This window comes from Engraulis encrasicolus, chromosome 11 (genome assembly GCF_034702125.1).
Source record: "Engraulis encrasicolus isolate BLACKSEA-1 chromosome 11, IST_EnEncr_1.0, whole genome shotgun sequence".
NCBI classification, from domain to species: Eukaryota; Metazoa; Chordata; class Actinopteri; order Clupeiformes; family Engraulidae; genus Engraulis; species Engraulis encrasicolus.
Genome location: NC_085867.1, coordinates 50,922,818 through 50,947,154, shown reverse-complemented (window position 1 = coordinate 50,947,154; position 24,337 = coordinate 50,922,818). Strand labels below are relative to the sequence as shown.

Genomic DNA, 24,337 nt, shown 5'->3' with positions numbered 1-24,337 from the left:
CTGTTAGGGATATATAGTAGACAGTTATCTCACAAACCACTGAACACTTAATTAAAAAATCCTCAGGTAAAAATTGTGTAGATCTAGTAGGCCTAGCCTACCATAAAGAGGTCATAATGCACAACCCATCTTTGGGGAAAGATGCTGATTGATTCTGAAGCTTCCAAAAAGTGCAACATCAAGTTTGAGGGGAGATAGCCTACTTATGAACCTCCACAAAAGTATCGTTCTAAACAAGCGTTATGGCAGTCTTTATTTTATCATGCACTGTTTCTTTAAATGAGCTCTCCAAGGTAAGTGGGAAGGCATCGGAGATTCGTGAACGCGCGTTTCCTGCGCGCAACCGTGTTCCGTGTGGACACTACAATTTTAAGAATTACAAAGAGAATCTCTGAAACCGGGAAAATTAGCCATCCTTGTGTTCACTTCACTGACTTTTCAGGTAATGTACGACAGCAATACAGTACAAGTGACAGATTTTTCCTCTAAAACTAATACCAGGAAGCTTGCGAGACATACAATACAAAGGGCTTTCTTAACAGAAAAAATTGCCGGTTTGAAGTGGGGAGGCCCGCGAGTGTCTTGTACCAAGACGGTCCTAAAGCCACGATGAGAACTTGTCGTCCCCGCTTGATTGTCAACACAAGGCATGCAGGTTATTGCTAGACTTGTAAGATATTTCAGCATTTTCTGATAATTATTCACTGTAAATTGTAATCGTGAGGGAAAACGTGGAGAGCGTGAGAGGGCAGTGGCCGGGCAGGGACGGAAGCTGCTCTCTCTCTCTGCGGTGTCTCTTAGCGATACTCACCGGGCATCAGCGCAGAGCGAGCCGCAGAGGAGATACGGGGACAGCCCGGTGCGGCGATGCGACACTCGGGGCTAGAGGTCTGGAGTTAGCAGGCTATTCCGCACAGAACGTGATATAAAGAACGCAACAGAAATGTAACATTCAGATGGATAGATACATTCGAAATTCATGTCAATGGTGCATTCATTCACACAATTTGTGAGAGTAAATTTGTAACCCAAAATGTTACCGTCGTTGATGCTTTGTAACCAATTAGCATCGAAATTCGTTCGACTTCCTGATACGATACTATGTGAGGAAAAACACATGTGCTGAACGTGACTAGAGACGCATTTCAAGTGTGCAAACATAGCCTGTTGATGACCAGTTTACCAGTTTGTCTCAAAGTTAGAGGCTACCACAGTCGCCTAGAAGTAACGACTGTTGGTTACAACAACTATCGATAGCCACCTTGCTTAGCCCGTACAGCCAGGTAGGTCTGAAGCCCAAGGCTACCACCCTATGTGAATGGCTGATTTGTGTGATGCATCGTGAAGTGTATTTCTTTTCAATAGCTCATGATAAACCAAACAAGAAAGGATGAAACCAGTCTAGGCTACAACAAACATGTGAACTGTAAAACATGCACGTTTTGAGCTGCTTTGGAATGAAGCCAAATGTATTTTCATCTTTTAAATCAGATATTAGTTTAAGGGGTAGTGTAGTGGAAATGGTTATTAATGATGCATAGTACTGTAATATGGTCCGTTAGGCCAATCAGTTTTATTGAGATCACCTTTTAGTGTTCTGTTTGCAATTTGGATCTGAGTTTTCTAGCAGAAATGGTGACTTGATTTTAAGGATGAAGCTATAATGACTTGTGGAACAGGTGCCACCAGCAACTTGCTGCTCAATAACCAGTTCACCCCATTATCATCAGGGCCATATCAGATTATTTGTAGAAGAGGATGGAAACCTGCATCTTCATTTGAATATTTTAGGGATATTTATATTATGTGTGACCATCATCTTTGCATACGTTGCGATTTCAAACCCTCCACCAGACAAAGCATGGGGCTGCAGCCTCATAACATGTCTTCTATTCCTAACCCCTTTTCCTTGACCTCATATTAAAAAGTCATGAGGTTGTGGAAGGATGTAGAAGATGATTTCATTAGGAGCTAGGAAAAGGATCCACCTAGGGATGCACAGATACCAATACTGGTATCGGTATCGGCACCAGATACTGCTCATTATACTCGTACTCGTTTAACACTTGCCGATACCAGGAACGATACTGCTATTACACAAAACAATGCAAAATCTTGTCACATTCTGTGGACTTGAAATCAGCATGGAAAAAAGTGCCACCTCATACATCTACTACATTTAAATCTACATGGAATTGGACAATACAAATATCACAGGTGGAAAAAAACAAGGCCATGCATTAATTTTCATTGTATTTTGGTGGTAAAAGGTATCGGTATCCAACCGTATCTCACTCATTTCGTGAAGTATTCACGAAAAAAATATATTAATTTTCGTGGTGCATTCACGTTATTGCCCACCTTTCGTTAAGTCTTCACGAAAATAATAGATTAATTTTCACGCTGCCTATTCACTTGAATTGCCCGACTGTTGCCTAGCGACCCACTAGTTTGATGCCCTTTCGGTAGCCTACCGTCACATGGTAATCAAACATTTCAAACAAGCAATTTAGGGTTAGGTTTAGGGTTAAGGTTAGGGTTAAGGTTAGGGTTAGGGTTAGGGTTAGGTTTAGGGTTAAGTAGGGTTAAGGTTAAGGTTAGGTTTAGGTTTAGGTTTAGGGGACATAAGGCGTAAGTACCGAAAGGGCGTCGAATTAGTGAGTCCCAAGTGTATCAGCAGTGTTCTGTCAGCACCCCCTCCCCACCCCGGCAGACGTTTGGATAACCATAGCAGCAGTGGGGTAATTCAAGTGAATAGGCAGCGTGAAAATTAATCTATTATTTTCGTGAAGACTTTACAAAAGGCGGGCAATAACGTGAATGCACCACGAAAATTAATATATTATTTTCGTGAAGACTTTACGAAAGGCGTGAGATAGGGCTCCGGTATCGGTACTCGGTATCAGCAAGTACACACATTAATGTACTCATACTTGTATCGGTTTTCAAAAAAGTGGTATTGGTGCATCCCTACCCACCACATCTAGGAAGTCAGATTGCACGTACAACAAGGGTCCAATCATTTCTCCAAATTTGTGGCCCTTCCTCTGTCCTTGTCATTGACTTCTGTAAAGTCAGTTTCATATTGGTCATTCATTTAACATTCAAACTACTAACATGATTACATAGCCTATAAGAAAACGAAAGAGGAAATTTGTTTGTTTTTCAAAGTTGGCTTGACAAGTGTTATTTTTCAGATGGATCACATTTGTATTTCAAATGTTAGATGAATATCCACATAAAACTGCCTTAACCACGTTGACAACAAGGACAGAAGACAAAGTAAAGGCTGTGAGTTTGGAGAAATTATTTGCTCCCCAAAATACCCCCACATGAATTGGAAGACATCTTTCGTCTATTTATTTTAGATGTCATATCTTTTGACTATTTGTTTTGGATCTCATATAATAGTAAGTGGGAGTTGAAAGGTAACACTTGAGTCTACCCTTCTTAACATTTAGTGAATGTTAACAATTCTTGTTGGCTGTCACTTACTACTGGGTCATTACTGGATCAATATACAGTAATGGGACACTTCAGAAGCACAAAAAATCAGTCAGTCAGACAGTGTGACCGCAAATTAACATGTCTGTTCCTCATGCGTTGTTAAGCCTTCCTCCTCCCTCCAAGACTAACCAGCACTTTTATGAATGTTATCTATATGACACAATCCTGTGTATTTACAAGTGTCTACATCCAAAGTTGGATTCAAACAAGTGTATCTATCCACGTTTGAGGTTAGGTTTGCATGCATTTCTTTAACAAAATCTGTACAATGCCTTCATAAGTGGTAGAACACCCAAGTACCCTTTCTAATATTAGTTATAACCAGCGCACTAAACTAACCTTTTTAATCACCAGCCAAAATGGCTAATATAAGTCAATCTTACTAGTCAAATGCACACTCACTAATAGGTCAAAGTGGCTACTAAGCTTTCTTTTCTACTAGCCAAACTGAATTTTCACCAGCATTTGGCCGGTTGGCTGGTGTTAATTTAGAGCCCTGGTTATAACCTTGTTATCAGTCAGTTTGTGTGGTTGGCCAGTACAGTGATGAGACAGTATACAGAGGATATATTACCGTGTATGTTGTGGTTTGTTTGCATATGGTAATGTAACATTATGTTGTTTAAATAAGAGTGCTCACTTTGCATATGTGCTATGTAAATCTCAAGACAACAACTGGGCTTTTCCAGAACATGAATTGATGAAGCATATAAAGTTAAAAAAAAAAAAAAAAAAAAACTGTAGATGAAAGTGGGTGTAACTTAGCCTGATTATCATCAACTTTCAAATCTCTTTGAGACTTGGTCGGACCAAGAGCATAACAATTAACATTTCCCAAACAACATTGTTGACCCGCCTCCCTTGGTTTGCTTATGGTTGTTTGCTTCCTGACAAAGTGGAAGGAGTTCCTGATTTTTCAGGAGTGTAGAAAGTACTTGCATTGCTCTTGACCTGACTAGTAGCAAAGCTGAAGGTGTTGCATTACTAAGAAGGCACGGCCTGGCTAGGTGTAACTGGTCATTCAGAAATTGATGAGGTAATGACGATTGTAAGGTCTCCTCTAAATAAAGTTTTATATGTCATCCAGTGAATTAGTTTATTCTACAATCTAATTATATGGAAGTCAAAGACGTGCATGTTTCTGTTCCTTATACTGTATGCGTATGGTGTTGGTGGTGCATAGTTTTATATTATATTTTGTAAGAAATGTGTCCACATCCACGTTTGAAGAAGTCTGTGACATCAAGAAATAATATTTATGAACTGGTAAAATTTTATGTTTATATGCTACTTTTAGTCTTACTGTGTTTTTTGTTATTTACCAACTCAGACGAAAAAAATATTTTGACATGTTACTTACTCATCACTTCTATTGTTTTTGCTGATCTTACAGGATGTGAAGACCAGGGAAGGAACATGTAGCACGCTGATGAACCACTGGTTCTGACCTTCTAGAATGTTTTTGAAGAGCGTGCCCCCAGCGGTGGCGATTCACTCAGACTGGAGAAACGTCGGGACCGTTGTTAGCAGTGTAGTCGGCGGAGGTGGAGGCACCCCCCAGAGCCTGGGCCTGCCGCTCTGCTTCAATGACTCAGACAGCAGCCTGTCAAATAGCGGCACGCCCATCCACAAGAAGGTCCAGATGATCATCGACACCCTGCGGACCAGCCAGTCCCAGTCCTCGGTCGACATGAGCGACGGAGGCAAGATGGAAGGACCGACAGGGTCTGCTGCAGCACACTGCAGCCGGGAGTTGCTGCGGCACACAGGACGAAAGGTGACAAAGGGGCCAGGGCCGGGACCCACTGGTTGCAAAGGTGGACCTGCAGTGCCAGTGCCAGTGACCGACTGCCCCAGGCCGCCCTCGCTACATCCTACACACTCGAATCCTGAAAGTCAAGATTCTGATTCTGACAGTGACAGTTCAGTTGACCGGGGAATTGAAGAGGCCATCCAAGAGTATTTGAAGGAAAAGGTCGACCATAAACGCAAGGCAGAACCTGCTTCCGTCAGCAGCAGCCCCAACCCAGCGGCCAAGCTCCCGTGCCGAGAACCTGTGGTGAAAGCCGAACAGCCTCACCTGCAGTCCTGCTCCGACAATAACAAGGTGCTTACAGCCAGCAATCACATCCTCAAGACCTCCAAAGGAAACGCAAACTCGGCAGCAATTCAACTCAAGAAAAAGCTTAAAAAGAAGAGACCCAGCAAGGAAAACCCTGTGAAGAAACAAGCCGTGACCATGCTTTCGTTTTTTAAGAGACTGCCGCCACGCGACCAAAGACAAGTGTCATCCTCTACTCTCCCGTATCAAGATGAAGCGTCCCAAACACCATCCCATGTTATCAAAGATGAGCCCCTCGATGCCAGCAGCAGCAGCAGCGATGATGGCATCGAGGAGGAGATTCGACGATACCAGCAGCAGAAGAACATGGAGCTGTTCAAGCTCTCTTGGTCACAGCAGGCACGCAAGGAGGAGTCTGACTCCAGCAGTGACGACGGCATCGAGGAGGCCATCCGCCGTTTCCAGCAGGAGAAGAAGCAGAAGGAGCGAATACGGCAAAAGAAAAAGAAAAGCGTGGCCAAACGTTTGCAGCAGCTCAAAAATAATAACACTTCTGAACATGGCAAGATTGGTCACCTCAACACAGACCGCGTGGAAGCGTCGTCGTCGAGCAAAAAGGTCTCTAAACCTGTAAATCCTGAACCCACAAACAAGAGGAAAAAGGAGAAACCTAGGTTCATGGGCAAAGCATCTGTCCCTCGCTTGTCTTCTGAAAGGCGTACATCTTTCAGCAGTCCTCCCAGTGACAGTTTGAATGGTAAAGGACACACTATACCCTTCTGCAAAGCAGAGCCTACCCCAGTGCCTATCCTGAAAGCGAACACAACTGCAGAGCTCATGTGTGCTGAAGCCATCTTGGACATCTCAAAAGCAGTGATGCCAATGAGCTTTGACCTCAGTCCACATGCACTGGGGTCAATACCCCTTGTCCCCTCCACAGGTCCCTCACTCTCCAAGGACCCGAGCGATGGCGAGAGTTCCGTGGATAGCGAAGATGGCATTGAACTGGAAATCCGAAAGTTCCTGGAGCAGAAAGCTCAGATGAAGGAGCAAATGCTGACATCTGTACCAGCAACAGCCCAAAAATTGGGCAAAGCATTTCAGCCCATTCCTCCTACTGAATCTGAAAAAGGAGATCACAGTGAGGACAAGAGTAGCTCGCTAGATAGCGATGAGGATCTTGACGCTGCCATTAAAGACCTGCTAAAGACCAAGAAGAAGATCAAAAGAAAGGCAAAGAAACCAGCAATGAAGCCAACTGGCAGCTCTCCCACTACCACCACCACCAACAACACCACCAACCCCTCAAAAAAACAAAAAGTCCTTACTGAAACCAGTGTCAAGACTGCCAAGTCTGGTCTGCCTAAAGTCATAAAAAAGAAACCCAGTCAGATGAAAAACAAGAAGGCCCATAAGTCTGGCAACGATTCCCAAGGCAAAAAGCAAAAGAAGACAAAGACCAAAACGCCAGGTCAGCAGACAAAACCGCAGCTTGAGGACAAAGGTGAGAGCGGTGGTAGTATAGGCCTCTGCATGCCAGACCCCAACACTGTCAAGGAGCCGGAGGAAGATAGCAGTTCGGTGGACAGCGACGACAGCATTGAGCAGGAGATCCGCAGGTTTCTTGCTGAGAAGGCAAAGGGAGGAGATGGCAATGTCACCTTGACCACCAGCAGCACCAACACTGATGGTTTACTCACCAGAAAGACAGAAGAGATGGAGACGGAGATAACACATCTGGACCAGCAACGCAGCAGCGCCTCCCCTACTAGACCCAGCAGCAGCATGGAAGATCAGCAGGCTGAAATTCCTCTGGATGTGGGAAGACCTTGTTTGCAAGCACAGCAGGGAGTTTGGCAAAGGCCGGAGAGTGGTAGGGAGAGCCGGGAGGCCGTCGGAAATATCTCCTGGGACAGACTCCCCCATACGCCACTAACGACATCTAAGGGAGAGCGCAAGGGCAGTTTGGAGGACAGACACCCGCCCCATGTCGACCCCCTTCAGAGAGACAAACCTCATCCGCACTTTGGCTGTGACACGCCCAACAGCAGGCCGCACACCTTTACACAGACACCCAGCAGAACACACAGCGTCAAACACACTCCCAACAGGACGCTAACCCCAAACAGCCAGAATGAGATTACTCCCTCTCCGTCAACTCCCTGCCCTCCCTATGTACGCACTAGAAGCCCCACCACCACCACCACCACATCCGGTCACTCTGGACTGTCTGACAGCAGCTGCCCAGGTGTGGTGGACTCTTGTAGCAGGAGTACGAAGCCTGCATTGCCGGTGGTCACCTTCTACCGAAGTTCAGCTAAGACTCCTATCAGAGAAGGCTTCCAGACTCCATATATCACACCTGACAGTCAGTCACAGGGCAGTGGGAAACGGGGACGATGGGATCAGCCTGTACCCACCCTAACCCCACAGCTTAGTAGCAGCAGCAGTGGAAGCAGCAGCAGCAGTGGAAGCACCTTGCATTCGACCCAGCAGCAGGCTAGCCACTCCCAGAGTGGATACAGACAGGACAGAGAGGGAAAGGAGGAACGAACCAGGGCAGTACAGACTGAGGTGAGGAAGGTAAAGCAGGAACAGCAGCTGCAGCAACAGGAGAAGGAGAAGGAGGAGGAGTTCATAGATGAGACAGACCTGGACTCAGAGGAGGAAAGGAGGCAGAGCAAGAGTAGGCAGCAGAGGTTCCCCTGTGTGTGAGTAAAAGCCCCTTTTTCTCTTTCCATGATTGTTCACCTTTTATATCATAATATGTTACCTGTTCTCATTAGATGAACAGATGTTGCGGTGGGCTCTCCACTGCTTGCGCTAATTCCACATATTTTATATATGGCGAGGCACCAAGGGAACTTAGATTAGAGAGACTTCAAGTATGGTTGTAGAGAAGTTTTTTGTTTTCCTTTTAAAATATGTGTTTGTACATTTATAAATATATTTAAGTGCACATAATATGCCGTTGAGAGGAAGAGATTTGCCTGTTTTCATTTGTGTGTTCAACCTCAATGTATGCCTATTGTTTTTATTACTTTTTTGTTTCAAACTCGGACAGTCGCATAGGAACAGGTTTGATTTTTACACAATAATTTAAAATGGTCACCCGAGTAAACCTCAAAACTGCCTGCAGTTCAAATAGTCATGCAACATTTCTCCGAAGTTAGCTTTTGTCTCAACATTTTGAATGATGCATAGCTCAAAGTGTGTACCAGTACTCAAAATACACATTTACAGTAAATATCCCCAACACAACTAATGGCTTTAAAGGTGTACTGTAGGATGGTGGCCAGAGTAGGTATTGCTACTATGCTGCTCATTGAAACTGTGCTACCTATTGCCAAATTTTATCTTGTCATGGACATTTACTGTATAATGGACTAGAATATTTACAAGTATGACCAAAGTACGGTATGTTTTACAGCTAAATGTCTTTAAAGATCCCCCTTTTCATGTTGGAAAAGTTCAATATTTCGTAATGAATTGAATTTGATTGTAGTGATACGTGTATTCATGAAAAAGGTAACATTTGTGAATGGGCAGCATGAATTCTGGAAATAAACTACTAAAAATATTACACAGTGCACCTTTCAAAATTTTAGCCACCTTAATCATAAGAACCAGCAAAAACGAGTGTGCAAAAGACAGCTGTGTGAGCAAAAGTATGAAACTTTTGAGGACCCGAGAGGGACTGTTTGTCTGAAAAGGTACTGAAAACAACTCTTTTAGTAGCTACATATCACCTTAAGGGGTTTGCCACAACCTTTCATTTCCTTTGTGCGTGTGTGTGTGTGTGTGTCTGTGTGTGCATCCACACATTTCTTAAGGGAGCAAGTATGCTGTATGTCACTTCACCTCACCTCTACAAGCCATGCTTTTTGCCAGAGAGCAAGGTGTGGGTCATGTATGTGGGGAGACGAGCAAGCTGAGGCAGTAGTCACATTTTCAGAGAGGAGACTAAGCCCAGCAAGAGTAGTTACTATGGTAACCGGAGGGTAAAAATAGGCCCACATACATCATCCCGAATGGGTCCCACACTCCTTTAATGAAAAAAAAAATCTATCATTCATTCCTTCACCACTCATTTTGCTATCCTAAAGCTTGACTTCCTAACGCCTTCCATACACTACTCATATCCATATCTATGTGTTCATCCAACATCAAGAGTTTTGTTCTGTTTTGTTTTGTTTCTTGTTTTTTTCAGGGAGTAATCTGATTTCCGTATCTCTTTCAAGTTGCCATTGCCTCAGCTTGTCTACTGGGCAAACTAACTCTACTGGGTTGAACATAACATCAGTTTTGACGGAAGCTTTTTTGTTTCTCGTTTCGGCTCATCCCCAATGATGCTTGCTGGGCTCCTACATAATAATAATCCCTTCCCGCTGTAACAGCCTGATTAAGAGGCACTGGATATGATTTATGGCCTGCGTCTGTCCTTCAGGAGGCCGTTGGAGTTGTGCATGCGCCCCAACACCATCACAGCACACCACCACACCCAGCTGGCCCACTGCAGCAGGTGGGGAGCACAGATGTGCACCACCCCTCCCCCATCCCCCTTTGTCAAGCCACAGGGGCTCTCCATCATTTTGTAGTTTCTCTATGCTCTCTGTCAGAGCTTTTTTTCTCTCTCCCTCTTTTTTTTGCTCTGCCTCTCTCAATGACTCACAGTCTACTCACATGTTCCCTCTCTCACCCTCTTCCCCTCTCTCTCACCCTCTTCCCCTCTCTCTCACACACACATATTCAAATTCCAGTTTGTCAAGTGTGAAGTTCATTTTCAGGTTCCTGCCTGTTCAGTTTTTTTTTAGCTTGTGGTGAGAACTCAGCATTTCTTTTGAATTTCATATGTGAAAAGAATGTTATTTATTTTTGTTTATAGAAAGGAAAAGACATACTGACCATGCTGTGCATTGCCAGTTTTCATAAAATATTTTGCAAAACTGATGCCTTTCCCCTCTTTTTCCCCTGTGGAACAGAGGGAGGCATTCTGACTGGATCTTTACAAGTGCTACAGTGTAATAAATGATGACTTTCAAAAACCTGCAGCAGTCTCCTCATTTGTTTGTGTGTCTGTCTTTCTGTCTGTGTGTGTGACCATCTGTGTGTCTGATTGCTGTACACAATTCTGAAATGGGTTGAGAACTAAAATTGAAATTGCGGAAAGTATTGGAAATCTGTGACATTCAACGAAACTCCCGTAAATATGGTCTTTTTGCCACTTCTCACATAAGGGGAGCTAGCACACTGCAGACGGGCAAGTGCCCATATACTGTATTGTATTTCATGCAGCACATCGTTAGACCTTTTTAACCACAATTCAATAATAAGTAGTACGCTATTATAGTAATCATTTAATTCTAATAACTGTCAAATTATGGACATTTTAAAGAATATCAGTTATTCAATATTGAGAAAATATGTATGACCTCAGACAAAGAAGTATCTGCAGTATTAAAACGGCATGCAAGAATTGTTACACTAAAACCCCAACTGACAACAAATACTGAACTTTTCTTAAAGAGTTGCTGTCATCTGTTTCACCTAGTGGGCATTGATCATGCTATTATAACACCGTTGCTATTATACATCATTGTAAACAAGCACAATCAATTTAATCTGAGCCACATTCATACATTTTTGTATGTACTCCTCTGTAACTCGTAGCATTAGTTTAAAAGTACATCCTATGTTTCACAGTGTGCAGTGGAAATGATGAGCTAAATCCATAGACAACATAGATCAAAATTCATAGATCAAAAGTAAAATAACAGTATTGTGCTAAACTTTTGGGCAGGTGTGGAACAATGCTGTAGACTGCTCTCAAAAATTGAAGTGTTGATTTATTATCTATCATATATTATACACTTATCTATTATATATTATATATTTATATATCAATCAACAAATCTTCAAGAGAAATCAAAATCAAGTTGAAATTTGATGTGACCACCCTTTGCCTTCAAAATAGCTTCAGTTATTCAGGTACACTTGGTTAAATTTGTTTGAACTCATCTGGCAAGTTGTTTCAAACATCTTTGGATGATCACAGGATTCCTGTAGATGTAAGCTTCCTCACATCCTCCTCTCTCTTGTCATCCTAAATATACACAATGGGACCGTTCCATTATCCTCCCTTGTGCCTGTATGCTCTTGATGGTGTCACAAGATGTCATTGATGACAGAACTTTCATTCAATATCTTGCAAAAGCGCAATTTAAAAGTCTTTTTATTTGTAATCGGGATGTTGCATGGGGAAAAGTCCCCCAAAAGTTGTTGTACTTAGCCTGACAGTGGGGAAACTTTTTTTCTCCATGGAGGCGCGGCGAAACATGAGGCCACAAGCATAATTCAAGGACGGGAGTTTAGATAATGGGATGGACCAATTGCTGTGCTCAGGGTTTTGTGGGGTCTGTAGTTTGACTTCCAGGACATTTTTGTACTTCTTCATACTAAGATACAGTAGTTCTTGATGACTTTGGCACTGCCGTGTGCCTGGGGTCCTTGTCCTGCTACAGCGTACATTTCAGGCAAATCATGGGACTCCCTGATGGTATTATTGATGGATAAGAATCTGTGTGCATTTCTCAGCCTTGAGAACACCATGAACTCTCGCCATACATCCAACTCCATTTTGCAGAAATGGGCCCCAAAACCTTTGAAATGGGAAGATACGGTATCAAGCCGTTCCATCAGTTCAAAATTGCCCGAAACCAGGGGGACTCAAGGTACTCCCATCTGCTGTATGGTGACATCTGGTCAGGGTCTTCATGGAAGAGTTGCAGCCAATAAGCCACACCTGTGATGTTGAAGCAAGACCGAGCAACTGAAGTACGGTGTGCATGAAATTAGGAGCTGGCAGATGGTGCTTTGAACTGATTAGTCAAAACCTCAGGAGGAAGTTTGTTGGTTAAAGGACTGGAGCACAAATACAGATAGTAAATGTATGACGTTCATTATGTCTTTAGATTATATTAAAGATTCAAGTTCTTTTGTTTCAGACATGTAAAAGTTAGTTATCTTTTACCTGACATGTTTTGATGGTGAAACTTCCGTCTTCATCAGAGGGTCACATGGATGTTGAGATGTGACGTGCTTTAAAACAGCTGATGTTGTGGAGGTGTGTCACATGTCCACAACATCAGCTGTTTTAAAGCACGTCACATCTCAGCATCCATGTGACCCTCTGATGAAGACGGAGGTTTCACCATCAAAACATGTCAGGTAAAAGATATTGAAGTACAGATAGTGTTTGCAGGCAACAGTGAAGTGGTGGAGGTTCTTTGAGTGTTTGGGGCTGCATTTCTGAAGATGGAGTTGGAGGTCTGGTCAGGTTTTTTACTAGCTGGGAAGTGCAATCACTCTCTCAACTCAGAACAGTTGACTGAGCCTGATGAATAATGTGTTTCGCTTGTGCTTCGTCAAGTTCACTTTCAAAAGTGAACCTGACAAAGCACAACGCATTGTTCACTGAAATAAAATCACAGCAAAGTTAAGTCTACCAGTGTGCGGTGATTCTTCTCCTGTTCTGTGGTCTGTTGCTTGTGACTGCACTGGCTGTGCAGATGAGCTTGATACCTTTGAAAATTCTCACTCCACTATTCCATATGACCCTTGATACTTGAGAGGTCCTGAGAAATGCATGTAGATTTTCATCCTAGAGATGTCCCGATCCAGGTTTTTGCACTTCCGATCCGATACAGATATTTTATTTCACTTCCGATCCGATTCCGATACCGGCCGATACCGATACCGGCCTATCGGAGTATTTAAGTTGAAAGTTATTTAGCCTACTTACTTTGTTGTCACAGTCATGTTGAAAAGGGTTTTTACTTTTAGTAACAACTAGCCAACTGAATTAGGTGAATTTGAGTAATACACAATGGTTTTTAATGAGAAACTGACCTGTTTTTTCAGATATTAATAAACACAAAACAGGAAAATGGATCGGAATTCTGGATCGGATTTTTCGGTGCATGCCGATCAGATAGCGATCCGCATTTTTTGCCAATATCGGCAGCCGATCCGATCCATCCTATCCGATACGACAACCCTAATTCACACATCATCGTCATCATCATGCAGTACTGTCAAGAAGGTGTATATGATTGGCTCCAATCTATTCAGCAAGACCTCAAACATATGGTAGTCATTATTAGCTCTTCAGCATACAGAAGGACAAGAAGCCCTGGAAGTGATGGTCTGGCCCCACAGGGCCCTGGTCTCCATATCACAGAGCAACCGTATCTCGGGCCATTCGTGAAGTCTTTACGAGAAAAACAGAAAAAATCAACTTTAAGCCTTGTGGTGCCGTTGCGAATAGCCTCGTTTCTAGTGGTTGGGTGACGAAAGGGTGAATTGACAATTGGGTTAGTTTGGTTCTGGGGGGAAGAATAATCCGGACGGACGTCAACAATCAAGCATGAGTGAAGGCTAACTGGAAACGACGGTAATCAAACATTTCAAACAAGTGATTTAGGGTTAGGGTTAAGGTTAGGGACAATGTTGGAGGAAGGGAGAGATGGCATGAAGCTGACACAATGACAGTGCTCCCCTCCCGGAATGTACGCTGCTCGGGTGGTCTCTCTCTCACTCGCTCTCTCTCGCCCTCTCTTTCACCCACTCTCGACGACAGCGCACGTTGCCCAACCACGAAAAACGAGGCTATATCTTAGCGGCACCACAAAGCATACTACAGTTGCTTTTCCACGAGACTGGGCTCCACAGAGTATGTTCGGAATTACATGAAGAGACAGAAGGATGGAAGGAACCTGACATGCACATAAGATATTTGGCTAGGTATCCAAGATTTGTGGAACATCCCACCAGCTGAGTTCCTTGGAGAACTTTGTACAAGTGTACCGGAAGAATTGATTCGGTCTGTGACATTTAAACACTGAATGTCTGAGAAATTACAGCAGAAATTAATAATACAAGTGTGATATGATATTTAATGTATTGGCCTATGTCCCCTGTAAAATTCTCAAGGTCTTGTTATGGTTAGTACATGTGCAGCCTCATTTAAAAGCCTTGCATGACTTTTGCCTAAGTAGTACACAACTGTCAATGATAATATGTTATATGCATGACTGCAGGTCGCTGGGATGCAGCTTAGACCCGGGGACTGTGCCAAAGCATTACATCATCCTCAGCACAGAGGAAAGGAACCGCATGGTCAACAAGACTAAGGTAGGCCTACAGCTCGAGCAATGGTGGGTCATAGTGAAGGCCTACTTAATGAACCTGTTGTTCTTACACACATGGGGGACACATGCAAATGTGGAGTGCGCCTTATGAACTATATCAGTTTGTTTTGACTTAATTTCTGTATGTTGCATCCCTCAGCGCCCCAGGACATCCAAAAGTAAAGTTCTTGGAAAGAGAAAACTTCAATTTATGAGTTGCCCTATCAGGTAAATTGCAGGAGACAGTTTGTGATTTCGAGCAGTAGTATTGGTATTGTAGTATTGTAGGTATAGTATTGGTATTTTATTTTTAATCTGCCATAACCCATGGATTTTGTACCTTTTTTCCCCACATAGGGTGTAATTTCTCAGGAATGGCATAGAAAAATGAGGAGTTCCACCTTCATCACGTTTGTTGAGTTGTGCTTGTGATTTTTCACTCAGTCAGTTTTTGAACTTTGATTAAATTGTTAAATTGGTTGCCCTAATTTTCTTTCTTTTTTTTCTTTTTTTTTGCCATGTTGTGGGCTTTCTGTAGGCCTATTCTTGCTTTTGCATTGATAACAGGCCGACATAGGCCTACAGTTTGTTATTAAATCACAGCTGTTGCTATTTGTTTGTCTTTACATTTCAGGTCGCTGTCTGTTCATTCTGTAGATGAATAAAGCGCTTTGAAAGAAATGTGTCTGGGTTTAGTTTATCTTTGCGGAGGGGTCTTTGTGAGGGGTAGTTGGGAGTTGAGGTTCCTAATCATGTTAGCCCCGTGTCGGAGTGCTATATGTTATGTGCTTTTGGACTCGCCATCCCATGGTGCATCTATGACCTTCACTGGGCGGAGATTCAAGTGACAAGCATGGCCGCCGGGATGCTTACGAAAGGTGAATAGCTTTTTTGTTTCTAAATCGTTTCAACACATTATTGTAGTTTCTTATATAAAGTGTTGCCATAGTCTCTTCTCGTGTGTTGAAGTGCATTTGTTTTATTGCAGTAGCTCAAAACATGTTCAGATTTGATGAAAGAGATACGCTGGTTTGAGTTTAGCCTACTGTCGGCTAGCTGTCATACACTTTTGTTGTCAATAGCGTGCCTTATAACAAATGTGTGTTTTTGTTTTGTTTTTGTTTTTTTAATGCATTTTTCCCGTTACAGCAATCTGTGGACTCCGGTGCCCTCGCTTTGCGGCAGCTGCTCTGTCTTGCAGCAGCCAATCCTACAGCACAGCAGCGTTACCAAAGGCAGTGTTGACACCAAGTGACAACACCGGTAAATAACACTTCTGTGTCTGTCACCTGTCTGAGTCTAGGCTACTGTCAAGCCAATCCATATATTATGGTATGGGTGTATTTGTCTTTTATATTACCATGTTAAAAAATATATGATAAAATGTCTCTTTACAGCTGACCAAAACAAACTCCTAAATGTCCCGCTGAGCCACCCAGACTTCTTCCGAGTGTCTGAACTCTTCAGCTTGAAGGACCTGTTTGATGCACGTGTTCACCTCGGGCACAAAAAGGGATGTCGACACAGGTGAGTGTGTTTCAAGTTCAAATGTAATAAGTAATAATAATAATAATGACGACGACGATGATGATTATGATGATGCCTGCAATGAATATGGTGCGCACAGGGGTTAACTTGCATTTGATATGAGCTGTACAGAAAGTGTGTGTTTGCGTGTGTCATCTCTTCCGAGAGAGTTTCCTGGTATAACATATCTAACTCTACTCATCTCCAATCCTGCGCACGAACTTGCACTACACTTGTTATTGCTCTCTATCTGTTCTCCATTGCTTGTGAACATGCTCTGTATTGACCCCACACTCTGTACTTGCTTGAATATCCTCTGTGTTCGATTTGTCACTTTGGTAAAGTGTCTACTAAATGTAATGTAATATGTATATCTATTTTAAGAAAAAGCAATGGAATATCCCATTTCACAAATTGTGATGTCTTGTTAAGACCTAGCCTCCACAGCACCGGCACCATTGCATTAATTGCAATGAGGATTCCACCAGTGAACATCAGTGTGTTATGATCCAGTGATCTGATCACTGTTGTGATTTGACGCAAACTGTTAAAAACTGAAGGAACCCTCATGAAATGCTCTCAGGGCAAATTAATATTGCATTTCCTTTTAAGAGTATATTACTCTGTCACAACTGAAGTGTCTGTTGCAAAGTCGAGTGAGTGGGAGTGGGGGATGAGTGTATTGGATGCCAGCTAGCAGTAAACCTAGCCTGGCTCTCGCGCAGACCCTTCGCGCTTCGTGCATCTTCGTTAAACTTCGTGACCTCGCTCGAGGATGAATATCCATCTGCGTGAGAACCAGGTTACAGTAAACCTCCCTCCCGAAGCCTCCCACAGTATCTGTAGCGATGACCTGTCTGAACCTTGAGCTCAGCGGTATCAACTGGAGTATTGACTGGTAGGTGGTAGGTTCAAGTCCCGAGTGGCAAACTAGTGCAGGAGCACATATGACCAACTTGCAGTCAATATTCCAATCCCCAAGACTAAGTGTAAGCATCTTGCACATATATGGCCTTCTGTGTTGGAATGCATTTTGTTGTAATCAGGGCAACCAATAGCTGTGTAAGCTATTTCGGTCATACTAGTAAATATACGTTTATTATTTAGTATATATTCATGAAAAGGTCAAATTTGGTAATAGGCAGCACAGTTTCAATTAGCAGCATAGTTGCGATACTTGCCTACCATCCTACACAGTGCATCTTTAATTTACACACTATTTGGTCTTCTTTCCCAGGCTAATGGAGCCGTACCTGTTTGGAAGCCGGCTGGACACGGACGTGATCGACCTGGAGCAGACGGTGCCTCACCTGCAGCAGGCCCTTAACTTCACGGCCCACGTGGCCTTCCGCGGCGGCATCATCCTCTTCGTCAGCCGCTACCGTCAGTTTGGCCACCTGGTGGAGCGCACAGCGCGGGAGTGCGGCGAGTACGCCCACACACGCTACTGGCAGGGTGGCCTGCTGACCAACGCCACCATTCAGTACGGCCCTGGCGTACGCCTCCCCGACCTAATCATCTTCCTGTCCACGCTCAATAACGTCTTCCAGACGCACGTGGCGATCCGCGACGCGGCCAAGATGAACATACCCACCGTGGGGGTGGTGGACACCAACTGCAACCCCAGTCTCATCACTTACCCGGTGCCCGCCAACGACGACACGCCCGCTGCCATGGAGCTCTACTGCCGGCTCTTCAAGGTCACCATCAACCGGGCCAAGGACAAACGAAAGCAGCTGGAGCTGCTCAAGGGCCTGGGGCCTTCCACCACATCCAGTTGAACTCACCGTAGCCAACGAGTGACTTTGAACCATCTATTCAACGTATGGGATTGTATGTTGGGAGTATGTGATATGGGTCATGTCAGTGTTGTACAAACAAGTCAGCACTGCAAACTTCACCACTCAACACCACACAGCCAAAGTCAATAATCAGCGTACGCCTATCCCAAGTTAACAATGTACTGGACTGCAGTTATGGTGGATGTGTGAAGAGAATAAAGAGTTATGTGTAAAGTATATTAAACAGTGTCTAATGCCTAGTTATTGTGTAAATGTATTTGGCAACTGGTACTAGTCTCATGTTAAAATTCTCTGCATACTATTCCCTGCCTAGGCATGTGCACTTTTTATAATGTAGCTGGCTCATTGGTGAATGAAAAAGCATTACTGGACAAAATTATGATGTATAAAAACTGTGAGGATGATTTAGTACCTGACTGCTGACAATTTCAGACCTATTTACCATTATTCACAGATGCTGGGAATAAAGCACTGCATTAGCCTATATGATAATGGAATCTTAAAACAACTGTAACAGTAGGCTTGGCTAAACTTGATCAATCGCCATCTCATTGACCACAAATGCAAGCATAATGGTTACTGAATGAATACTAATTTGTCAAGCAACATGCATGTGACTTGTGCGCACTCTTCAAGATGTGGTGAAGTAGTCTGGATTTACCTGACCACATGAATTACTTATTAATTCAAAATGAATGGTCTGGCCTGTTGGGCTAGAGGTGGGGCAGAATGAAAGCCATGGTCACTGCTATAGACTGGCTCTAGTATGCCTATACTTGTTCTCCTGTATGAGGTTTCTTGCTATGTCTTCAAGAAGCATGAATGTTATGTCTGAAGAAACATATCAAAACACAGTGGCATAATAGAAGACTGAGTAATATATAAGCCAAAGGTGCTACAACAAGGTAGGCCTAGTTTAAGGGTGTGCATATTTATGCAACCATGTCAATTTAAGTTTTTTATTTTCTATTCTTTCCCTTTAAAGCGTTGAGTTTGTTTTTCAATTGCATTGTGCAGGATAATAATTTAGATTTAAGTGGGAAAAAATATTTTTCTTTCTGACATTTTTTTACCTAACAAGAACCTGGAATTTGAACAAGGGTGTGTAGACTTTTTGAAGGCACTGTACGTGTAGTGGTGTTGCTTGGCATACAACAAACACTGAAGCCTCCACCATATTGTACAACGCCATATCAAACCTACCAATTGATTAAGTCAAATTAAAAATACTTTAAAAAATGTTTGGTGTGAGCAGCGTTACTAGCTAGGTACTACGTAGGCTACGTAACCGCACTCGTTCTCTTCAGAGCCGTCTAATAAGAGTTGCGCAAACCGGGGACCAGGAAGTCGGTTGGTGATGTGATTCGCGTAGATTACAATGTTTCTTAACAGCAAACTTCTGTTCGTTGGAAACTAACACAGAACCATCACATACCAAACAAAGATTAAGTACAAACAAATTACATTACCTTTACCACATTTTCTGTGTTCTACGGCCACCTCCTAGAACTAAGTAACTACTTCTAATGGAACTAAATTCAATGGGGATTTCCATGTTAACGCTCCGTGAGGCTCCCTGAGAGCCGCCATTGCTGTGGAAAGATTGGACCATAGAGGTCTATGGGAGTGACGTAACTCTGTTATTAGATGGCTCTGGTTCTCTTCCTCAAACGCCATGTCCTCGTGAAACACCCACACGACACACGCACAACCCTCCGCGCGCGCTCACACTTGGGAATGACCAGAAGAGCGCAGATGGCACGACAGATAAGCCTCCGCGTTGCTCACTTTAGGGAAGCCACTCGACACGAGATTTTAAACGATTTCAACTTCAGGATACGAGATGTATATTGTATTTGACAGACATTCGCGTTGTGCGTGTTTATGGAAATCGACCGAATTATTTCGGCTATGCGTAATACTCCATAGCATACACTGGAAGACGAAGTTACTCTACTACGATATGACAGAACCAGGAATGGAGGTAACATAACGCTCAATATTTTGAATTAAGTAGCCCTACATAATATCAAAATTGATTATCCTTTTCCCAGGCATCCTTGTTTGTTGGTGCGCAATCGTACGCAATGTCCTTATTACGCATTGCAATACCCGACAAGCAGATTTCATCACCGTTTGCAATATGATATGGTAGTCAAGCCAGTGTTGCCCCTAAACCGAATAATGATGGCCTATTAGCCTAATATGAAACACTTGTGACACGTGTTGCATTCGGTGTTCAGAAACTTCCAGCTTAAATATGGCTGCACAATGATGGACCAGCACTGATGATTCTGGGTAGCGATGCTGTTTGCTATTTATGGGTCATGAAAAAAATATTTAATGGAAAATGTTGGTCAAATTTCGTTTTAGGCCTATGTTATCGGAGAATGCTGGTTATTTTGGGAGAATGTACAGTAGATTTTTGCAGGCAATGGACTGGTATAGGCTATATTTGCCGCTAGAGGCGCTACAACCTTGCGATACAGTTAATATGATAGTCAGTGATTTGTGGACTGACACCTGTTATTTCTACTGCCCGGAATGTGCTGTATGAAATTCTATAACTGTGCGACAGCTGTCTTTAATGGTTCTGGTACAACTGGAAGGGATTATACAAACGTGTTACACAAGTGCATGTATCACACTGATATCTAGATGGCTATTAAGTTGCTTGTAATGATCATATTACATCAGTTTGGCATTTATTTTGTTTTACAGAAAGATCAAATTGTTCCCTTTTCACAGTCTTTCTTAAGTAATTACCGGTGGAATAGGCCTATGTAGTAATTTAGTCTACTTTAAAATATTGTAGGTATATGACACTTTTTAAAAATGCTTGGTTATACAATCTTCTCTGTTGGCTGCTTTGACCCTATGTGTGCTTGATCATCTAGAACTGCTTGTAGCTGCCAGCTGGACCATGACTGAGGAAAAGTGGACTGAGGAGAGGTGGACTCACAAGCAAGTCAGTCAGATGGGCTGTAGGTAATTATGCATTATGTTTTGCATTATTATGCATAATAATAATTATCTTGACAGTGTACCCTGGAAAGCTGGTAGGCTAGGAGTAGTATAACTGAATAAATTTGCAAAATACAACATGTATATGGGAACCAATAGGCTAATCTGTTCATTTTCTATCAGTAAGAACAGAGGGGTCACTTGTCCCGGGCCCAGGTAGAGAGGGGCCCAGGATTGGATCCTCATTGTATTGATTGGATTTGGGGCCCTTTCAGATGCTTTTGTCCCGGGCCCAGCCAAAGCTGTCAGCGGCCCTGATTGTCAATATAGATGGTATGATTCGTTACACCGTGGGCTCAATGTCAGAATGCTGCTTAACAGTGGTAGTGTAAACTTAACCATACAGTTACAATAATGGTTAGAATGTAGCAATTGTATGGCCGTTTCATCCTTGATTCAGGAGATGACCAGTGTCTGAGATGCACAGGGACTGCTGCCATAGAGATTTCCATTTGTCCTGTACACTGGGTATGTCTATGTTAATGCAAGAACGTTTGTGCATTGTTATTACAACGTAATTAACTGTTAATTTTATTGAATTGTTCTTTGTTACCTGTGTGCTGTTTAATTGAGATGATCATGTGGACCTTTTTGCCCCTCGAGACGTAGCTGGGCCACGTGTGCCACTGCTGTGCCAAAAGCGGGCAAACAGAAACTGGCTTGAGTCGGGCCTGCATGCCCTGTGCAGTGGGCTGTGGGCATGGAAATCAGCCAAATAAAAACACAGTAAAGCCAACCACACATCACCTCCATCCCTGCAATGAAGAGTATTGTACATATAGTTCTAGTATGCGAGTTACTTGGCAATACAGCATATTTCTCCATTAATAATTAAAATTCTCAGCTCTCCCATGACTGTAATATGTCATAATTCACATAATTTACTGTACAACATGAACTGCAAAGTATGTCATAGGGGATGCAATAAAGAACTGCTAGCTTAAATTATGTATCTTGGGAAATTTAAACACAGTGTTGTCTTTTCTTCAGTTTTGTCTGATAATATTGCTCGGCCCATGAGACACAGACATTCCCTAATTCTATTTTTCATTTGTCATATGCCAAGACCAATTTAGTTCACCCTTGAAGAGTCCCCTATGAGAGTCTCCCACGTGACCATTTGAAACTTTGAAATGGAGAAGCTACATGGTATGGTATTACACCTCTCTCTCTCTCTCTCTCTCTCTCTCTCTCTCTCTCTCTCTCTCTCTCTCACACACACACACACACACACACACACTTTGACACTTGTGTCGATTGTTTGTGGTTTTCTGTTGATTGTGGAAACATTGGACGTTGATTGTGTGGATATCTTGACTTAGGTAATATACAGTACATGTACTGTATATAGCCGTAGGGGAAAAAAATAAGAGACCACCAGGCCTGGTTTAAAGTCATCCAAGAGAAATGTGAAAGACTGGTGGAAAGCATATCAAAACACATCAAAGCTATGATTATAAATTAGGCTTATTCCACCAAAAATCAATTTCTGAACTCTTCCCAAGTTAAACAATTACTATTACTTTGTTTTAAAGTGAATACTTGTTTTCTTTGAGGTCTGAAAACATTACATTGTTTTTTGACTATTTGTCATTTTCTGCAAATAAATACAAATACCAATAAGTAGTAAAAACGGATTATTTCAAAGTGGTCTCTGAATTTTTTCATGGCTGTATATACATTTGAGTTATACTAGAATCAATATTACTAGAATTAGGTATAGTGGCACACATTGAATGCAGTTACAACCTCTAACCATATCTTTGTTTTTTAACCTGTTTCTTATAGATCAAGGACATTGTCCTCTTCCTTGCGGTCTTCACCATGCTGGAGCTACATTGGCATACAGTACATGGGTCAAGGACATCCACTGTGTTCTGTGAGGAGGCTGCTGCCCAACCAAAGTCTGGAGAATTGCACGTTTTTCCAAGTTCAACTGTACAAAACGGTGGTTAGTGGCAAGGCACCAAGAAGGGTCCTGGCTGTGTGGGCCTTGTCTTGCAGTGTAGCTTTCATCCCAAAGAGTTGGCTGACCTACATTGCGGTTTTGTTCTGTGCTGAATGAATATGTGAATAAACAAAAATCTTTTGAAATTCCTATTTGAAGCTCTTATTCAGTCAGCACAATGCCTTCGCAGTTCCTGAGACACACAGGAACTAGCCTACAGGTTTTTGGATGATGGATTATTTTTGTGTACAAAACACGAGTCTTGGTAGGGCCTGAATAAATGTTTTCACAATATGGCAGACCATTGGCAGTGAAAGGTGTATGTCAGTCCTGGTGAGCGTGTGAATTATTCTTTATGCATGGATGAGGTTTGGCACACCACAGTCCTCTGGGACATACTGTATCCCACCAGGGCTCCACAAATATTCTTTGTTCATTTATGATGATAATATCACACATTCATAATCCTCTGTTTTTACACTCAAAATTTCTATAAATGTCATCTCTGGATGTGCATAAAACGGGGAGGGGCAGAAAATACAACTTCTTTGAAATAAGCATTTGATAAAAGCCATACACTGTATTTCTTTTCTCGTCATGTTCATGAGACGTGACATTTTCACTTTCACTCCAATTGCCCTCTTCCTGGTTATACCGTTCATGTATGGATACAATTCACATCAACAGCAGACATGCTGTGTGTACTTGCAGAATTTAAGAGCATCAGAAATATGGGGAAGGCAAAAATCGCATTCAAGATTTTCACAGTGAATAATTCAACATCAGCGTCCATTGCCAGCAAGGCCATTGCTCTACTTGCTGCATCTCAAATTCTTCTCAGATCTTTCAGCTCCAGTTGCCGAGAGCCAATCTCTAGTCGCTACCCTTATCGGCTCACATATAGCTCTCAAAACTCACACTAATTTAGCTTAAATTAATATACAAAACACATCTGAGCAAAAATTGAGTGCCATGCATAACTGTTGTTAAGAGTAATTTTTAATCAGTCTTTTTCATTAAGAAAGCAATACCAATATACCATCTGCTATAAGTACCTCTCATGTTGCAATACTCTGGCTGTGTGGAATGCACAAACCTGTACAGCACAATGCCCAGTGCAGCACAGCATTAATGCACTATAGCATGAACTCTCCACCCTCACTCACACACACACACACACACACACACACACACACACACACACACACACACACACACGAGTGACAACTACATCAAGTATGTACAGACTTCAACAAATAAGTAATTTGCTCATGAGAAC

At 42.6% G+C, this 24,337-nt stretch overlaps 2 protein-coding genes, 1 long non-coding RNA gene and 1 other non-coding gene across 7 annotated transcripts; all 4 read left to right on the top strand.

Annotated features, from left to right (window-relative positions):
• The first annotated feature begins 357 nt into the window (after positions 1-357).
• Positions 358-15,431, top strand: ppp1r26 (protein phosphatase 1, regulatory subunit 26). Its single transcript, XM_063210879.1, has 5 exons — positions 358-442; positions 4,901-8,280; positions 14,668-14,761; positions 14,918-14,985; positions 15,115-15,431. Exons 2-5 carry the CDS (start codon positions 4,964-4,966, stop codon positions 15,119-15,121), a joined length of 3,486 nt encoding a protein of 1,161 aa, XP_063066949.1. The 5' UTR covers positions 358-442; positions 4,901-4,963; the 3' UTR covers positions 15,122-15,431.
• A 130-nt stretch (positions 15,432-15,561) lies between these two features.
• Positions 15,562-19,267, top strand: mrps2 (mitochondrial ribosomal protein S2). The gene is made up of 4 exons (XM_063211421.1): positions 15,562-15,635; positions 15,907-16,020; positions 16,155-16,284; positions 17,522-19,267. The coding sequence occupies exons 1-4, from the start codon at positions 15,611-15,613 to the stop codon at positions 18,063-18,065; spliced, it is 813 nt and encodes a 270-aa protein (XP_063067491.1). The 5' UTR covers positions 15,562-15,610; the 3' UTR covers positions 18,066-19,267.
• A 512-nt stretch (positions 19,268-19,779) lies between these two features.
• LOC134458525 (uncharacterized) lies at positions 19,780-23,313 on the top strand. Of its 4 annotated transcripts, none has more exons than XR_010036591.1 (5): positions 19,780-20,070; positions 20,984-21,074; positions 21,234-21,578; positions 22,177-22,259; positions 22,899-23,313. It is a non-coding gene; the product is annotated as an uncharacterized LOC134458525 (long non-coding RNA). The 4 variants fall into 4 exon arrangements; XR_010036588.1 differs by having other exon boundaries at positions 19,782-20,070; positions 21,511-21,578; positions 22,899-23,220; XR_010036589.1 differs by having other exon boundaries at positions 21,511-22,259; positions 22,899-23,306.
• On the top strand, positions 21,701-21,830 carry LOC134459158 (small nucleolar RNA SNORA17). The gene has a single exon (XR_010036807.1). It is a non-coding gene; the product is annotated as a small nucleolar RNA SNORA17 (small nucleolar RNA).
• Positions 23,314-24,337: the final 1,024 nt, after the last annotated feature.